We start from the raw sequence: 14927 nt of genomic DNA on the forward strand, positions 1-14927 counted from the left end.
AAGTTTACACTTTTTTTTTTTTTTATAACTTTATTAGATGCATTGATAAATTATCATTTCATTTACTCCACAGCTCTCAATTGAACATAACCCATATCCTTGGCCATCTTTCTCAGAACATTCTTTCGAATCTTCCCAGTGGGAGTCTTAGGAACATCCGAGAAGACTACTGTCTTTGGAATCATCTTCATGTTCTTATTCCCAAGCTTTCTCTTGCAGAACTCAATGATCTCTTCCTCTCTCGCTTCAGCTCCTTCTTTGAGCTTCACGAAAGCACACATCGATTCTCCTAAAGTTTCGTCCGGTCGACCCACGACCCCTGCGTCATAAACCGCCGGGTGACTATAGAGAATCCCTTCGATCTCCTTTGATCCCACGATTTCTCCTCCGCATGTTATAACATCTTGTGACCTATCTTTAAATTGTATGTAGCTTCGCATGTGGAAACATCATAAGCATAAATAAATTCAAAGTAATACATTCAAAGTAATGCATGATTCATTTACTTACCCATCAGGATCTATAACACCCATGTCGCGACTCCAGTACCATCCACCTCGAAAAGCCGCTTCAGTGGCTTCCTTGTCCTTGAAGTAACCGCTCATGACTGTATTTCCCCGGAGAGCAATTACCCTGATAGTCTTTCCGTCGTGTGGAACCGATTTCATGGTGGTTGGGTCCAATACATCGACAGCTTCCTTGGCGAAATGGTTGAGACCATCTCTTGCCTTGAGCCTTAAACTCTCCTCTTCAGGTAGAGTCTCCCACTCGGGCATCCACAAACAAGCTGTTCCTAGTCCATACACCTCCGAGCATCCATAAGCCATCATCACTTTGAATCCTAGCTTCTTGAGTTTCAACATGACCTGTCCAAATAAATTAATATCTTTACTATGATTCTATGTTAAATATTAATGTACTGTGACGGAGCTAACGTATAAAGCAAGGGATTGATTATATATAACCTCAAAATATGGAAGTTCAACCAAATAAGCCTGATTGAACAAACATGTAATTCAAAACTCTGTGATAGTTAGTTTTACCTCAGGAGGAGAGGATCCTCCGCTCATAACCTGTACGGTCCATGGAAACGACTTCTTGACCGAGTCTCTTGCATTAGCAATCATGTTGAGAACCGGAGGCGAGCCACCAAAGTTAGTTACCTTGTGCTTCACGATACTATCAAATATAACTTCGTCGTTGACTTCCCTGAGACAGACGATGACTCCTCCAAAAGCCGTAACTGTCCAAATATAGCACCACCCGCTACAATGATACATAGGAACTGTACATAGATAAACCGGCATTGGTTTCATCTCATTCATAACACCAACAGCAGTTGCGTTCAGATAGGCACCGCGATGACTATAGACGACACATTTGGGAGTCGATGTGGTTCCAGATGTGAAGTTGAGGGCGATTGGATCACATTCGTCAACTGGTCGTATTGGTTTGAAATTAGGGTTTCCAGTGGAGAGAAAATCCTCGTATTGTTCATATTTTGATTGCTCTGTTGGATTTTCTGTGATTGTGATGATGAGAGGTTTTTCTTCAATGTTTGAGAGGAGACTGAGAGATTCTTCAGCGACAGAGAGGAACTCAGAGTCAACGAAGAATACTTTTGGCTTCGTTTTCTCCAGCGCCATCGCAAGCATCTGAGAATCGAATGTCGTGTTCAACACGCAAAGTACTGCTCCAGCCATCGGAGCTCCAAAATAAAGCTCGCATAACGCAGGAACATTTGGCGCTAAAGCAGCCACCTGATAAAAGAAATAGTTTAAACAAAAGAAAAAAGTATGACCAATATATAAAAGTCGTTTAACCACTTACAACGTCATGGCGAGAGAGACCAAGGTCAGAGAGAGCAGATGCAAGGCGGACGCAACGGTCACGTGTTTGGTGCCACGTGTACTGAATATCACCATACACGACAGAGGTTCTGGAGCCGAAGACGACAGCAGCTCTCTCGAGAAAGCTGATCGGAGAAAGCGGGACGTAATTCGCTGAGCACCTCATTGTTCCTTCCATTTCTTTTCTATTGTTATTCTCTATTGAGCTACTAAAATCATATAAAAATTGTGGAGTATTTATAGGCAAACTATTTTGTGTAACGCTCCAAACAATTAATATGGAATCTTTGATTAATATGGACTACAAGAAGCCAAATTGGCAATTAAATCAGAATCTGTGAAGAAGATTTGTACATTGCAACATCTGTTTAGAGAATCTGAGTTGTCACAACTTTTTTTTTTGAATCTAATCACCACTCGGCTAGTTGTCACAAGTGTAGAGGAGCTTTAATTTACAAACAGTTCTTATCTTTTTATTTTTTTGGGTCAACTAAACAAATCTTATCTTATCTTATACTAATAAAACTTAAGAGTAAAAACAAAGTAACAAAAAAGGCACACAACATTCAACTAATGGGCCCAATAAACTAATGGGCCGATCCAAAATCTAAATAAGAAGTCCATAAGAGTGTGGAGCTTTAACGAGAGAAGCTAAATTGTTCAAAGCTTTTTGGCTGCTAAAAAGGAAAAGGGAAGGTTCAATTAGGGTTTAGTGAATCGACGAAGATGAGTCGGAGTTTGGGGATTCCGGTGAAGCTTCTTCACGAATCGTCCGGTCATATCGTGAGTGTAGAGATGAAGAGCGGTGAGCTTTACAGAGGAAGCATGATCGAGTGTGAGGATAATTGGAACTGTCAGCTCGAGAACATCACCTATACGGCCAAGGTAATGTCTTACTAAGTTACTAGGGTTTCGTTTCTTGGCCATTGCCTATGTAGGAGCTGTGAACAGTTTAGCTTCTTAGGTTGTCTCTTTCTTGTGATGTTGAGAGTAGTTCAATTTTGGAGGAGAATTGAGAATCCTTGTGAAATTCTTGACCCTTAAATTGTGTTCCTAGTAGTGATTGGGTTTAGTTCCTGTATATGCTAGTAGTAGAGAAGAAATGTTATTACAGGTCTTGCTTATGTTGTTACTATGTAGAATCATGACATGTTTGCGATTAAACAAATTACAAGACTATATAATTGATCTTGAATTGTTACTACAGATATATGCTCTTACACATTTGTAGATTGTGATTAGAAATTTAGTATCTTCTATTCATGATTGTTACTAAACTTTCGTTTGGGCTCTTTATGGAACAGGATGGTAAGGTATCACAGCTTGAGCATGTCTTCATTCGAGGCAGCTTAGTCAGGTGCTGCTAGATATAAACTCCTTTTGACATCTCTGCTTGTTTCCTACTTATTTACTTTTGTTGGAGTATTCTTTTTCAACTTAGCTGACTGTTATGTGACATTTTGTAAAATCTTGACAGGTTTTTAGTCATACCAGACATGTTAAAGAATGCTCCAATGTTCAAGGATGTTAGGGGCAAGGTAAACTTCTTGAACGTGATGGAGAATATCAATCCCATCTATGCTTTATAAACATGGAAGCTAATAAACATCTTGTTTACTTGATCAATACAGGGAAAGAGCGCTTCACTAGGTGTAGGCAGAGGTAGAGGTGCTGCAATGCGAGCCAAAGTAAGTTCACCTTTGCCTAAGTCCTTAATGTTTCTGATTTACATCTCAAGAAGACAATGTTGACAATTCAAAGCAACTAATTGAATTTTGTGATGTCATACTCAGGGTACTGGGCGTGGAACAGGAGGAGGAAGAGGGGCTGTGCCACCTGTGAGGAGATAGTTTAGTTAACCCTCGTAATGTAGCTTCGGCTCGTGAGACATTCTCTGCAGTATCCATGAGAATCCGCCATCTTCAGCTCGTCACTTATGCATTTAAGGTACACAGCAAGTAAAATCTCTAAGACATGGAGGGAAGAGAGAAAGAGGAACTAGTTCTGTGTTTTGGGTTACTAAGATGTTTGAAAAATTGACATGTTTTGTTAATGTGGTCATTGAGAGACTTCCCACATCTTATGTATAATATAGCACGATTCAAATTTCTATAATGAATGATTCGTCTTTTTAATCTTGGTAGAAATCAGAAATCATAAAATGATGGTTTTCTAAAAGCGGTCGTTTTTATCCATTTATTATATTCATTCGTTTATTAATCTGATAAAGATGGTCGGATAAAAACGGAGAAGACACTTGAGTTGTAGTAGGAAATAAAACATTCGACATAGGTAATGGTAAAAAGCGGCAACCGCGATTTCATGGTTTAGTTTCGGCCACCATGACTGGACCGCGGCCCGAGCGGCTTCAGCATAGGTAGTTGTAAAATCGACTGGTTCTTGTTTTTTTCAAGAAATTTAGCGACTTGAACGACCAAGTCAAGAGATCAAAGTGATTATGTCCACAAAACCAGAAGCCTAATTTATTTTCGCGACAAATGTTGTGAACTTGTGATTGTGAGTGATAAGATATGACTTGGACATTTGGAAAGAAGAGCGGAAAAATATGTTGAAATGAAGAACCCTAAAAAGTTAAGAGTTTTAAAAAACGCTTTCTGTTATTCTCTTATCAACGAAAATGAGAAGACTAAACCATCCACAGATATTTCGAAAACAAACAAGTGAACCCACACAGAGATACGTACGTGTTCAGAAACTTCCCCCCCATATGATGCAACTTATGTTGCTCTCTCTTCAGTGATAAAATTAGGTCAAGTCATTATAGATTCCGTGTGACCTAATTTTAACAGTTGAATCACAGCAGAAGAAACCCAGCTGGTTCAATTCTTGCAGCATAACCAAATTTGGATGTGTTGTATTTCCTGTGAACACCTGTTAGCTTCCCTGTCCCTGCCTTGTGATGCAAACCAACCATCTTTCTCGAACATTCCCTGTGAGAGATTGATCATCAAAACTCAACAACACTTTTAGAAATTCCAAATTATATCAGTAGAAAAAGCTACTTAGTTTTGATGTTCTTACAGAAGCGCTTCTTCGGTGTAGCCTGAGTGGAACTCACTGGTTTTGCTCCAATCCTCGTATCCTTTAAGTGTGCTCTGAGCAGTGTAGATCGCCGATGCAGCCAACTGAGAAGGAGTGTACTGAAGCATCTCGTACTCCACTAAACAAAGCTCGATCATGAAGAATGATAAAAGCTCAAGCTGAAAAACCAAACCTTATGATCATGTTTTGATTCTTTATATATCACATAAGACAGAAGATTATCATCAAAGTTACACAAACCTTTTTGTCAGATTGTGCAGCTTTGAGAAACCGTCTCATGAACACATATGGAGTTGGCAGACAGAAATTGAATTGCAAGGTATTCGCCATTAACTTCTCCTGCAAGACACAATAATGATCATCCACATATAAAGCAGAGCATCCATGGTTATAATCAGGACAAGATTTAGTGAAGGATTTTACCATATCAAGAATCTCTGTCCTAGTATAAGCCTTGTCAGAGATCAGGATTAGATCATCAACAACTGGAACTGAAACTTCTTCATATTTGCAAGCAAGTAACATAGCTGTTACACCCACAAGCTGAAGCTTTTTCCTCGCGATATGTTGATGAACCGCAAGAAATCTGTCAATGAGATTGATTGTCAGGTAAAGCGTCTCCTCCATCAGCTCAAACTTGTAATGTACCTGCAACAAAGATTCACAGTAAGCTTTACAGTGAGACAACTACCAACAACAGAGCAATTTTATGTTCATGTTTTTGTGTGTGTATATATATATACCTCAATCAACCAATCAAAAAGGATTCCTCTCATCCTCTCGTTAATGTCATGTTGATTCTCCATGTAGTTAGGCGGGACACAGCTACGACACTGCAAAATAATTGAAAAAGTTTCAATCTTGAAGCTAGAATGATCATAATGATACAGAAACAGAACACTAAAAGTTACCTCATTTTTCTTGTAGAAGCAATATATGTCATTAATGTATTCAACTACAGATAAAGGATTGTTCTTGTCACAGCTGTCTATATCCATCACAGACTCTTCTACTTCAGCATCAATATCATTTGAATCTTGCATTTCAATCCCTTCCTGCAGAATAAAGACAACAGGTTTCTTCATCCGAGTAACCAACAAAAAATAGTGGCTTAAATAAAACATGTTATTATTATTACCATTTTGTCAATCTCTTCAAGCATTGCTTCAGTATGTTGAACAAACATTGGTTCATTAAAGTCTCCTTCTTCCACATCTGTTATGATTCTATCTAATGCTTCGTTTGAAATCAAGTCTGGTTTCTTGGTTTCCTAACCACAAAAAAACCACTTGGAATTAGACAACCTAAACCATGTCATGTTTTCAAATACTAAATTCAGATAGAATCAATATAAAGGTACCTCCTTGTGGATTTGGAGATTGTTCTCAGCTAATTGAGCAGCAAATTTCCTGAAATTAAATAAAGAATTAAACAAACTCATACTACAATTTTGAAATCGAAGCAGAAATCAAATGAAATCACTCACCTAGTAACTGGTCGATGCACTGGAACAGGTGGAATCTTCTTGTTACAAATCCCATTTTTCCTGAGAAAACAATTGGTTACTAAGATAAGTCTATGCAACGTTTTTATTAAAGGATCATTGAAAGAAGAAAGTAATAAAAATATAATTACTCAGTGAATGGTCTCTTGACAGCACAAGGATAGACCGGAGCTCCGATGATGTTCTTGTTTATATTACTCAGTGCCCTTCTTGTCTGTCCATTCGTCGGAATTACCTTTCCTCCACGTAAACCCCCTAACATTGGCAAAATCATCTTTTTAGTTAATCAAACAAAAGATTGATTTTTGATTAAATGGGTCTTCTTGTTTTTAATTCTGATCTACCTTGTTGTCGATTCATCGGTCCAATGACTCCGTGTCTGTTCTCATCCGATCCACCCATTATTATCTTCCGTATCTGAGAATCGCAGAAACACTCGCATATTAACAATCCGAATTAAAAATTGGGTCTTGAATCCGATTTGAGAATCTAAAAGACTCGACGATCAAGAACAAGATGTACTCTCTTAAACCCATATGAAATCAACACTAAAGTATTTACCTTGAAGCTTTCAACGAAACTATTAACCTCTCTCTATCTCTATCTCTCTGTCAGAACTCAGAAGCAAAATCCCATAACAGCAAACACAAATCAACCTCTGGCTCTCTTCAATGATCTTCAAGAGTCTCTCTCTTTATCTTCTTTCTCTCACAACGAAAACAAAATTGAAGAAAAAGTGGTAAAAGAGACTGTAGAGAGAGTAATCAAAGATTTCGAAGACGTGAAGAGCGGATATATGTCTGCAACACACCAAAAAAAAAATGTTGTTTTACGAATCGTTATCTTTTTTTCCCCTTTTTAGAATCAACGGCTAGTTAATCTTAACCGTTGGATACAACCTCAGAAAAAAAACCTAATGGAAAAAGAGAATAGGAGCCCAACGGCTATATTTGTAACCATGTGCGTTTTTCAAATTTGGCTTATTTTCTTCGTTATTACTTATTACTACCACGCTCAAGTCTCAAAGGTCCAATGGTCAATGTTTTATTTCAATGTCACCGACCACCAACCGCTTCCTCATTATTAAGCCAATCTAAATATTAATACCAGTCGATTTGACCCCAAAACAAAAAACAAAACTTAGACCACATTATTATTAACCCAATCTGATAAATTTTAATTTTACCCGATTCTGATTTTTAATACTCAAGCTAGTAGATGATTTAAATCTTTAAACCTTAGACTAACGGCTCTTCGCCTTTTTGCTTTTTCCTCTTTACATCTTTTTCTCCAGTAGCTTTGTTAGTCAACACATTTTCCAAAAAGGTTGAAAATAAGTCAAAGTACAAACTGAATTACCCAATACGGCCCAATATCCTGATTAGAGAGTTAGGCCCAATATATCATCAGATTTGCAATCGCAAGTCTCTTTCAACTTCTCGTCGAATGTTATACTCTCCTCAGAGTTTCTCCGGATCTTTCAAAAACAATTCCGGTGAAGATGAATCAGTTCTGTGATTCGTGATTTATGTTACTCAATCGATTTCTCATGTTATAGTCACCGATCTGTATCGAAATTTTGGTGTGGATTCATCAAGCTTCTCAAATGGAGTTCGAGACTCACGAAGATGCGTATTTGTTCTACAAAGACTACGCCAAGTCCGTTGGTTTCGGAACTGCGAAATTAAGCAGCCGAAGATCAAGAGCTTCAAAGGAATTCATCGATGCCAAATTCTCCTGCATACGCTACGGAAGCAAACAACAATCCGATGACGCGATAAACCCTAGAGCTTCTCCTAAGATCGGATGCAAAGCAAGTATGCATGTAAAACGAAGACCAGATGGGAAATGGTACGTTTACAGTTTCGTCAAGGAGCATAATCACGATCTTTTACCAGAGCAAGCTCATTATTTCCGGAGCCATAGAAACACAGAGCTTGTGAAATCCAACGATTCTCGTCTCAGGAGGAAGAAGAACACTCCGTTGACTGATTGTAAACATCTCAGTGCTTATCATGATCTTGATTTTATAGATGGTTATATGAGGAATCAACATGATAAAGGACGGAGACTTGTTCTTGATACTGGTGATGCAGAGATTTTGCTTGAGTTTCTTATGCGTATGCAAGAAGAGAATCCCAAGTTTTTTTTCGCTGTTGATTTCAGTGAAGATCATCTTCTGAGGAATGTGTTCTGGGTTGATGCTAAAGGGATTGAAGATTACAAAAGTTTCAGTGATGTGGTTTCTTTTGAGACGTCTTATTTCGTGAGTAAGTATAAAGTACCACTAGTTCTTTTTGTTGGAGTTAATCATCATGTACAACCTGTGTTGCTTGGGTGTGGATTGCTTGCAGATGATACTGTTTACACTTATGTTTGGTTGATGCAATCTTGGTTAGTGGCTATGGGTGGTCAAAAACCTAAAGTTATGCTTACTGACCAAAACAATGCTATTAAAGCTGCAATCGCTGCGGTTTTACCGGAAACTCGCCATTGTTATTGCTTGTGGCATGTGTTGGACCAGCTTCCTAGGAATCTGGACTATTGGAGTATGTGGCAAGACACTTTTATGAAGAAGTTGTTCAAATGTATATACAGGTCATGGTCTGAGGAGGAATTCGATAGGAGGTGGTTGAAGCTGATAGACAAGTTTCATCTTAGAGATGTTCCGTGGATGCGGTCTTTGTATGAGGAACGTAAGTTCTGGGCACCTACTTTTATGAGGGGAATAACATTTGCGGGGTTATCTATGCGTTGTCGTTCAGAAAGTGTGAATTCTTTGTTTGATAGGTATGTTCACCCTGAAACCTCACTTAAGGAGTTCTTAGAAGGATATGGGCTAATGCTAGAAGATAGGTATGAAGAGGAAGCTAAAGCAGATTTTGATGCTTGGCATGAAGCACCTGAGTTGAAATCTCCATCACCTTTTGAGAAGCAGATGTTACTTGTATACTCCCATGAAATATTCAGGAGATTCCAACTTGAGGTTCTGGGTGCTGCTGCTTGTCACCTTACGAAGGAGAGTGAGGAAGGAACAACTTACAGTGTTAAGGACTTTGACGACGAACAGAAGTATTTGGTGGATTGGGATGAATTTAAGTCAGATATTTACTGCTCTTGCCGTTCCTTTGAGTACAAGGGATATCTCTGTAGACACGCAATTGTTGTCCTCCAAATGTCGGGTGTTTTCACCATTCCGATAAACTATGTGTTGCAAAGATGGACAAATGCAGCTAGAAACAGACATCAGATCAGCAGAAACCTTGAACTTGTGCAGTCTAATATCCGCCGTTTCAATGATCTATGCCGCCGAGCCATTATATTGGGAGAAGAAGGATCTCTATCCCAAGAAAGTTATGACATCGCCATGTTTGCAATGAAAGAAGCTTTTAAGCAATGTGCTGTTACGATTAATACCATCAAACATCCCGCCAGGTGTGAAGAAGCTGCAATTCAAGCAGGAGATCCTGTCCAGGAAGAAAATCAATATGGATCCACATCGACACAGATTGGACCCGAACCTAACATACATGCAGGCAATGTTCCATGGCAAGCTGAAACCAGAAGGGAGAAGAGAAGTAGCCTAAACAATACATCTAAAAAGGCAAAGGTTCACTAGCATTTTCTACTATGCTGTCAAAATCATCGATTAATCTTTTATGGGTACTCAATAGGCTATAATATCATACATATGGCCAAAAGACAAACAACCATCTCTGCTAAGCTGTCATAGCCTGATGATGTGATGCGTAACTTTGTTTATGATTGATCTTTCTTCACTTGTGCAGCATGTGGCTCAATCTGAAACTGTTGGTGAGGGAAGCCAAGAAGGATTTCAACATGTGGTATGTTTGATTTTTCTATCTGCATCCCGAATGCAAACCACTCAGTGACATTTGGTGAACTTGTACGTTTCATATGGTTAAGTGTTCTGATCGTTGTCAATTACAGGCTGATCCAAGACAGTCACAGGCGGTATTGGCAGGGCAATTTCACAACACAATGCCAGGAGTATTCCAAAACTTAATTAACACGAACTTCCAAAACATTCCGGCTACAAATATGCACCAGAACAATCCCCCTGGGTGAACTCGGTAAAAAAACCACTGCCAACAAGCTTGATAACTTCTTTGTGTGTAATATATTAGGGATCTCCTACTCAACTAATTTATCGCTTCTTCTTTGGTTCCACTTGTTGTTAGGATAAGTTAATAGAGTAAATGGTGTATCTTTTGATTGACTATTCCGTGTAAAGGTATGGTTGGCATCTGTTTGAAAGCTAACTAATTGGTCATGCTTGGAAAATGCAAGCAGTGTGAGAAAGCTCATGAACAATTTCAAGGGCCATGATCAGTGTGGGTGTAGAAACAAGACTGGCCGGTTCAAAGAGGCATTTTAATTCTTAACATTATTGAAACAACAACTCATTACTCTATCTATCTTCATCAAGTCATGTCTTCAGGTTCTTACCTACTACTGCTATGTGTTGTCAGGCTCTGTTTTCTCCTGATCTTTTGAACCTTTAAGGAAGAGAAATGGTGGCATGAGATTGAGAGATTCCATGTAAACATGTAAAGGGTTTCCTTTTTAGCTTAAGGCATAAAAAACAGGCTTCTGGTTTTGCAGAGAGAGAATTTTTTGGTGATCTCGACCGAACTATCCCTATGACTTTTATATCCAATGAATTTGAATTAGCCTGTTATTGATACTTGTGACAATCTTCAACGCATTAGATTTGCTAATATCATTATTCGTGATTCTTCTACTATGTGATTGGCCTCAACGAAATATTACAATCTTCTTAAGCTACGAACGATTAAGATTAGTTTTTGACTTTTTCCAAATTTACGTTTGGTGCTAATATTATGAGTATGTTTCAAAGATTTAACAAGTTGTCAATATGTCCGAGTGGTTAAGGAGATAGACTTGAAATCTATTGGGCTTCGCCCGCGCAGGTTCGAACCCTGCTGTTGACGATATTTTTTTAAATTTTCATTTTTTAGGCTCAAAATCGAATACTCTCATCTTACTTTTGGTTCTCTCATAGTTTAGCGTACCAGCACTTACCAAGATTAGATGGACTCTCAAACAAATATTTTTTTGAACTTCCTTAACTTTTACCTGGTAACAGATCTCAACACAAAGAGGAAACACATAAGAATTCTTCATTCGCATATAAATCTGAATCGGGTACAAGAAAAATATCCAAACACATCAAAATGTAAAGAAGAAATCGATATTGTTCAACTACTGGATCAGGAACGAAGTACTCTTACCTCTAAATACAAAAGAATTTCATAACCACTAAGTACAATGTAGTTCTATACTTGGAAACTAAATCGTATCAGTACCGAAGAAACTCCAGCCACTGTAAGCTCCAACCACTATGATCATAGTTTCTCTTCTGATTTCAGAGTTTCCTTTATATCGACGCTGTTACTCTCCTTGTTCTCCTGCATTTCAAGAAGTTTCTCTTGTTCCTCGTCTTGCTCTTGCGGTTTAGCTTCTTGTGTAGCATTCGGTTTCTTGATGGTAGACTGTTGATACATGACTCCACCAAACATACAAACCAAGAGCCCCAAGGTTCCAACAAACGTTGAATGTTTATCCCACACCATCAAATTGATCACCACTGTCAACAGCTTGTTCACAATTCCAAGAACGGTGAACCCCGTTGCAGAAATGGCCCGACGACATGAGAACCCGAAGAAAGAGATAGCCAAGCCAAAAAGACACGATAAACCCACGGGTAAAACCACTTGCAACGAGTACCAATCAGTCTCGTCAGTGATTTCATGCTTTATCTTCTTTAACTCTCCCATTATAAGCAGCTCAAGGGGAAACAAAAGCAGAGCCTCAAGGTTATTGTAGAGAACAAGTCCCCAAGTGTTCAAGCCAATCGTCATAACCACATGCTTGATGTAAACAAAGTCTATAGTCATACTCACCAGATACGCAAGAGCCCAGCTATAAGCTGCGATTGTAAACTGATAATCCGTGAAAACGTAAAGCAAACTTCCACCAAATATAGTAGCCAAAGATCCCCACGTTTTAACAGATGGCCATGGCTGATGCAAGAAAAGCGTTTCCCCAATGGCAACGAAAATCGGAACAGCAGAGCGAAACACGATGAAAGTATCGACATTGGCGTGGAGGAGAAGCTCACTGTTGGTAAACAGAGACAAGTAGAATATCATAGCTGCGGGAAGAAACCGCCACATGGTCAATAGATTAAGCGAATCATGCTCAATTAGCTTCATCTGAGCACAAAGCAAGACACCAGCTGCACTTGTAAAGTACTGCATCGCGGTCAATGCGCCGGGGTAAGGAAACTTCATGATTGCCCATTTGTTGATGATTGAGAGAAGAGAAGCTGAGAGACAGTAACCAGCAGCTACACCATAGACAGAAGCTTGACGAAGAAAAACACTATACCAAGTCTCTGGGCTTGGTTCTGGAACATTCTTAACCTCGATTACAGTTCCATTTTCCTCATCATTCGTCGACATTTCAAATGAAAGCACAGACGAAAGATCGGATTTTTACACTCAGTGACTCATTAGCTTTCGACTTGAAACTCAAAATTGCTTCAAATTAGAGCCGATTCTGGAAGTATTCAAGCTCTGCGAGCACACATGAATGTAAAAATTAGGGGTTCTACATGAAAACGATGAAATCGATCGCAACAATTAGATCCTGGGTGATTACGATTAGATCTCATAAATCTAGCTAAAGTTCCTACAAGACTACAAGAGGGTGGTTCATCAATCGCTGAAACAATTATCTAAGAGGAGAATGAAAGAAGCTTACCTCTTAGGAGATTGCGAGAGATAGAAGAAACGCGTCGCGGAAGAAGAACAGAGAGCGAAGCTTCTTCTTTAGAAGTTAAATCCACCGTGAAGCTGTATTATTTAGGGTTAAACTGTTTAAGAGTGTTCACTTACTTGTATATATAAGAGAATATTATAAACGTAGGAAACAAAAAACAATGGATTTGCTAATAAATTTATTGATGTTATTATTATGCAAGTATAGTGAGATTAGTGACAACAAAAGAGTGATATGTATCACAAATTTGTGCAAATCCAGTTTTCCACTCTTCTATGAAGCACATCAAATACATTAGGCTGTGTGTATCACTCACTATATGTATGCATATACTTTACCTAATGAATATCATTCAAATTGTACTAATCTCTATATTAAATGCAATTATGCAAACAAGTAGTTACTCACAAGTTGAGCAAGGTACAAGTTTAAGTTGAAGAGACAATTAAATAACAATAATTATAAATAATTACATTGGACCTTTTAAATGTTGACCAAGTGGTTTCTTGGCTTCTGCTAGTCGGATTTTGCACATGAATGAGGAGGTGGTAACTAAACCAGAGCCATGTGTCTGTCACGCACGAGATCCAAAGCATCTTGTGATCTCTTTCACTCTTACTGGTCAAGTGGTCATAGGTAACTAGGTAAGAGAGACTTAGAAAAAGCGTTGTTGTTTCCTCAAATATTGCTCTATGAGTATGAGTGTTCCATTTCAACAGATTAATTATATAAACGTAATAAAAAAAGTCCTTTTTCTCTTATTACGGGCTTGAATCGCTTGATTGATTGGCATTGCTTCTATGCGTTGTTACTGTCTGTGTTTGCGATACGCTCTTACGTCTTGTGTTTGTAAACTATGCACAATTAGCCAATTTTTAATAATTAATCGACTAGTGGTGAATATAAAATCTGCTTATAGGTACAGTTGATGAGCTTTGGGTGTAGTTTACAAAATCTTAGATCCGTCTTTGGGAAAATTCATATTAATGATGGCTATATCAAGTTGGCTTCGCTTTGATTACATATCAAGGAAAACCTTTAGGATGTGTATTGATTAAAGTTAATAACCATTCACTATACTTTCATGTTGGTCATTGCTAAACGCTTAAGTGGCAAAGGATCACTAGTTTTCTACGATATTAAAACCTAATATAGATTTTCGTCTGTAATTTATCCGATTACAAAAAAAAAGAAGAAGATGAAAGTGAATCACTCCATAGGTTTACCAACCAAGATAATGTCAGCTATATCAATTTGCGTGTGACAAGACAACAAAACTAGAAACTCTTTACCTAAGGTATGACGTGTGGAATTATCACAACTTGCTGAAAGATTATTCATTATTCGACCAATCTTCTAACTTTTTTCTTTTTAAACAAAACTTTATTGGTTAATACCAAATCAGAGAAGAGATTCCCATGGCAAGGAAGAATAACTTTTTTTTTTTTTTAATAGTCGGAGTCTTCTTCCATACATGTTATGTCAAAGTTTATTGTTCCTTTCAATATTCAATCATAAACTTACTTACGTCTGCTATTTATTGCTAAAAAAAAAGGTTTTTCTAAATTCAGTTCATCTAAATAAACAAATAGTAAGATGGTAACAATTGAAAAAAAAAGATTGTCTAGGGGGAAGAACAAAAACTAAGACGAGTTGCATTTTGCTTCTTCGCAAATGCAAGT

At 38.2% G+C, this 14927-nt stretch overlaps 5 protein-coding genes and 1 non-coding gene across 12 annotated transcripts; 3 read left to right on the plus strand and 3 right to left on the minus strand.

Annotated features, from left to right (window-relative positions):
- Window positions 1-17: 17 nt before the first annotated feature.
- Window positions 18-2028, minus strand: AT1G76290 (AMP-dependent synthetase and ligase family protein; the record flags this gene model as incomplete). The annotated part of the gene is made up of 4 exons (NM_106279.2): window positions 18-432; window positions 511-866; window positions 1044-1760; window positions 1831-2028. 4 exons carry the CDS (start codon window positions 2026-2028, stop codon window positions 63-65), a joined length of 1641 nt encoding a protein of 546 aa, NP_177756.1. The 3' UTR covers window positions 18-62.
- A 462-nt stretch (window positions 2029-2490) lies between these two features.
- SmD3 (snRNP core protein SMD3) lies at window positions 2491-4028 on the plus strand. The gene is made up of 5 exons (NM_106280.4): window positions 2491-2735; window positions 3155-3207; window positions 3328-3388; window positions 3482-3538; window positions 3644-4028. The coding sequence occupies exons 1-5, from the start codon at window positions 2577-2579 to the stop codon at window positions 3698-3700; spliced, it is 387 nt and encodes a 128-aa protein (NP_177757.1). The 5' UTR covers window positions 2491-2576; the 3' UTR covers window positions 3701-4028.
- A 285-nt stretch (window positions 4029-4313) lies between these two features.
- On the minus strand, window positions 4314-7409 carry CYCB2;4 (CYCLIN B2;4). 4 transcript variants are annotated; one of them, NM_106281.6, is made up of 12 exons: window positions 6979-7409; window positions 6762-6834; window positions 6549-6672; window positions 6400-6459; window positions 6274-6322; window positions 6052-6183; window positions 5825-5968; window positions 5657-5746; window positions 5337-5561; window positions 5154-5252; window positions 4893-5071; window positions 4314-4801 (listed from the first exon to the last, which is right to left on the minus strand). In NM_106281.6, the coding sequence occupies exons 2-12, from the start codon at window positions 6817-6819 to the stop codon at window positions 4666-4668; spliced, it is 1296 nt and encodes a 431-aa protein (NP_177758.2). In that variant the 5' UTR covers window positions 6820-6834; window positions 6979-7409; the 3' UTR covers window positions 4314-4665. The 4 variants fall into 4 exon arrangements, with proteins under 4 accessions (NP_177758.2, NP_001323250.1, NP_001323249.1 ...); NM_001334719.1 differs by having other exon boundaries at window positions 4324-5071; window positions 6979-7287; NM_001334720.1 differs by having other exon boundaries at window positions 4423-4801; window positions 5154-5561; window positions 6979-7166.
- Window positions 7410-7842: 433 nt separating this feature from the next.
- Window positions 7843-11208, plus strand: FRS4 (FAR1-related sequence 4). 4 transcript variants are annotated; one of them, NM_001334723.1, is made up of 4 exons: window positions 7843-10027; window positions 10206-10262; window positions 10369-10511; window positions 10620-11208. In NM_001334723.1, the coding sequence occupies exons 1-3, from the start codon at window positions 8024-8026 to the stop codon at window positions 10504-10506; spliced, it is 2199 nt and encodes a 732-aa protein (NP_001320821.1). In that variant the 5' UTR covers window positions 7843-8023; the 3' UTR covers window positions 10507-10511; window positions 10620-11208. The 4 variants fall into 4 exon arrangements, with proteins under 4 accessions (NP_001320821.1, NP_177759.1, NP_001031286.1 ...); NM_106282.5 differs by having other exon boundaries at window positions 10369-11208; NM_001036209.2 differs by having other exon boundaries at window positions 7843-10021; window positions 10369-10698.
- A 103-nt stretch (window positions 11209-11311) lies between these two features.
- AT1G76330 lies at window positions 11312-11393 on the plus strand. Its single transcript has one exon. It is a non-coding gene; the product is annotated as a tRNA-Ser (tRNA).
- Window positions 11394-11500: 107 nt separating this feature from the next.
- Window positions 11501-13588, minus strand: GONST3 (golgi nucleotide sugar transporter 3). The gene is made up of 2 exons (NM_106283.3): window positions 13228-13588; window positions 11501-13040 (listed from the first exon to the last, which is right to left on the minus strand). The coding sequence occupies exon 2, from the start codon at window positions 12924-12926 to the stop codon at window positions 11808-11810; it is 1119 nt and encodes a 372-aa protein (NP_177760.1). The 5' UTR covers window positions 12927-13040; window positions 13228-13588; the 3' UTR covers window positions 11501-11807.
- Between the last annotated feature and the right edge of the window lie 1339 nt (window positions 13589-14927).

Source organism: Arabidopsis thaliana, assembly GCF_000001735.4.
Source record: "Arabidopsis thaliana chromosome 1 sequence".
NCBI classification, from domain to species: Eukaryota; Viridiplantae; Streptophyta; class Magnoliopsida; order Brassicales; family Brassicaceae; genus Arabidopsis; species Arabidopsis thaliana.

Excerpts from the sequence above, each read along its gene's own strand:
- SmD3 (NM_106280.4), top strand. The coding sequence starts at position 2,577 with ATGAGTCGGAGTTTGGGGATTCCGGTGAAGCTTCTTCACGAATCGTCC. Across the intron at positions 2,736-3,154 it reads ACATCACCTATACGGCCAAG|GATGGTAAGGTATCACAGCT; the intron begins GTAATGTCTTAC and ends TTTATGGAACAG. Across the intron at positions 3,208-3,327 it reads ATTCGAGGCAGCTTAGTCAG|GTTTTTAGTCATACCAGACA; the intron begins GTGCTGCTAGAT and ends AAATCTTGACAG.
- FRS4 (NM_106282.5), top strand. The coding sequence starts at position 8,024 with ATGGAGTTCGAGACTCACGAAGATGCGTATTTGTTCTACAAAGACTAC. Across the intron at positions 10,028-10,205 it reads ATACATCTAAAAAGGCAAAG|CATGTGGCTCAATCTGAAAC; the intron begins GTTCACTAGCAT and ends TCACTTGTGCAG. Across the intron at positions 10,263-10,368 it reads AAGAAGGATTTCAACATGTG|GCTGATCCAAGACAGTCACA; the intron begins GTATGTTTGATT and ends TGTCAATTACAG.
- GONST3 (NM_106283.3), bottom strand. The coding sequence starts at position 12,926 with ATGTCGACGAATGATGAGGAAAATGGAACTGTAATCGAGGTTAAGAAT.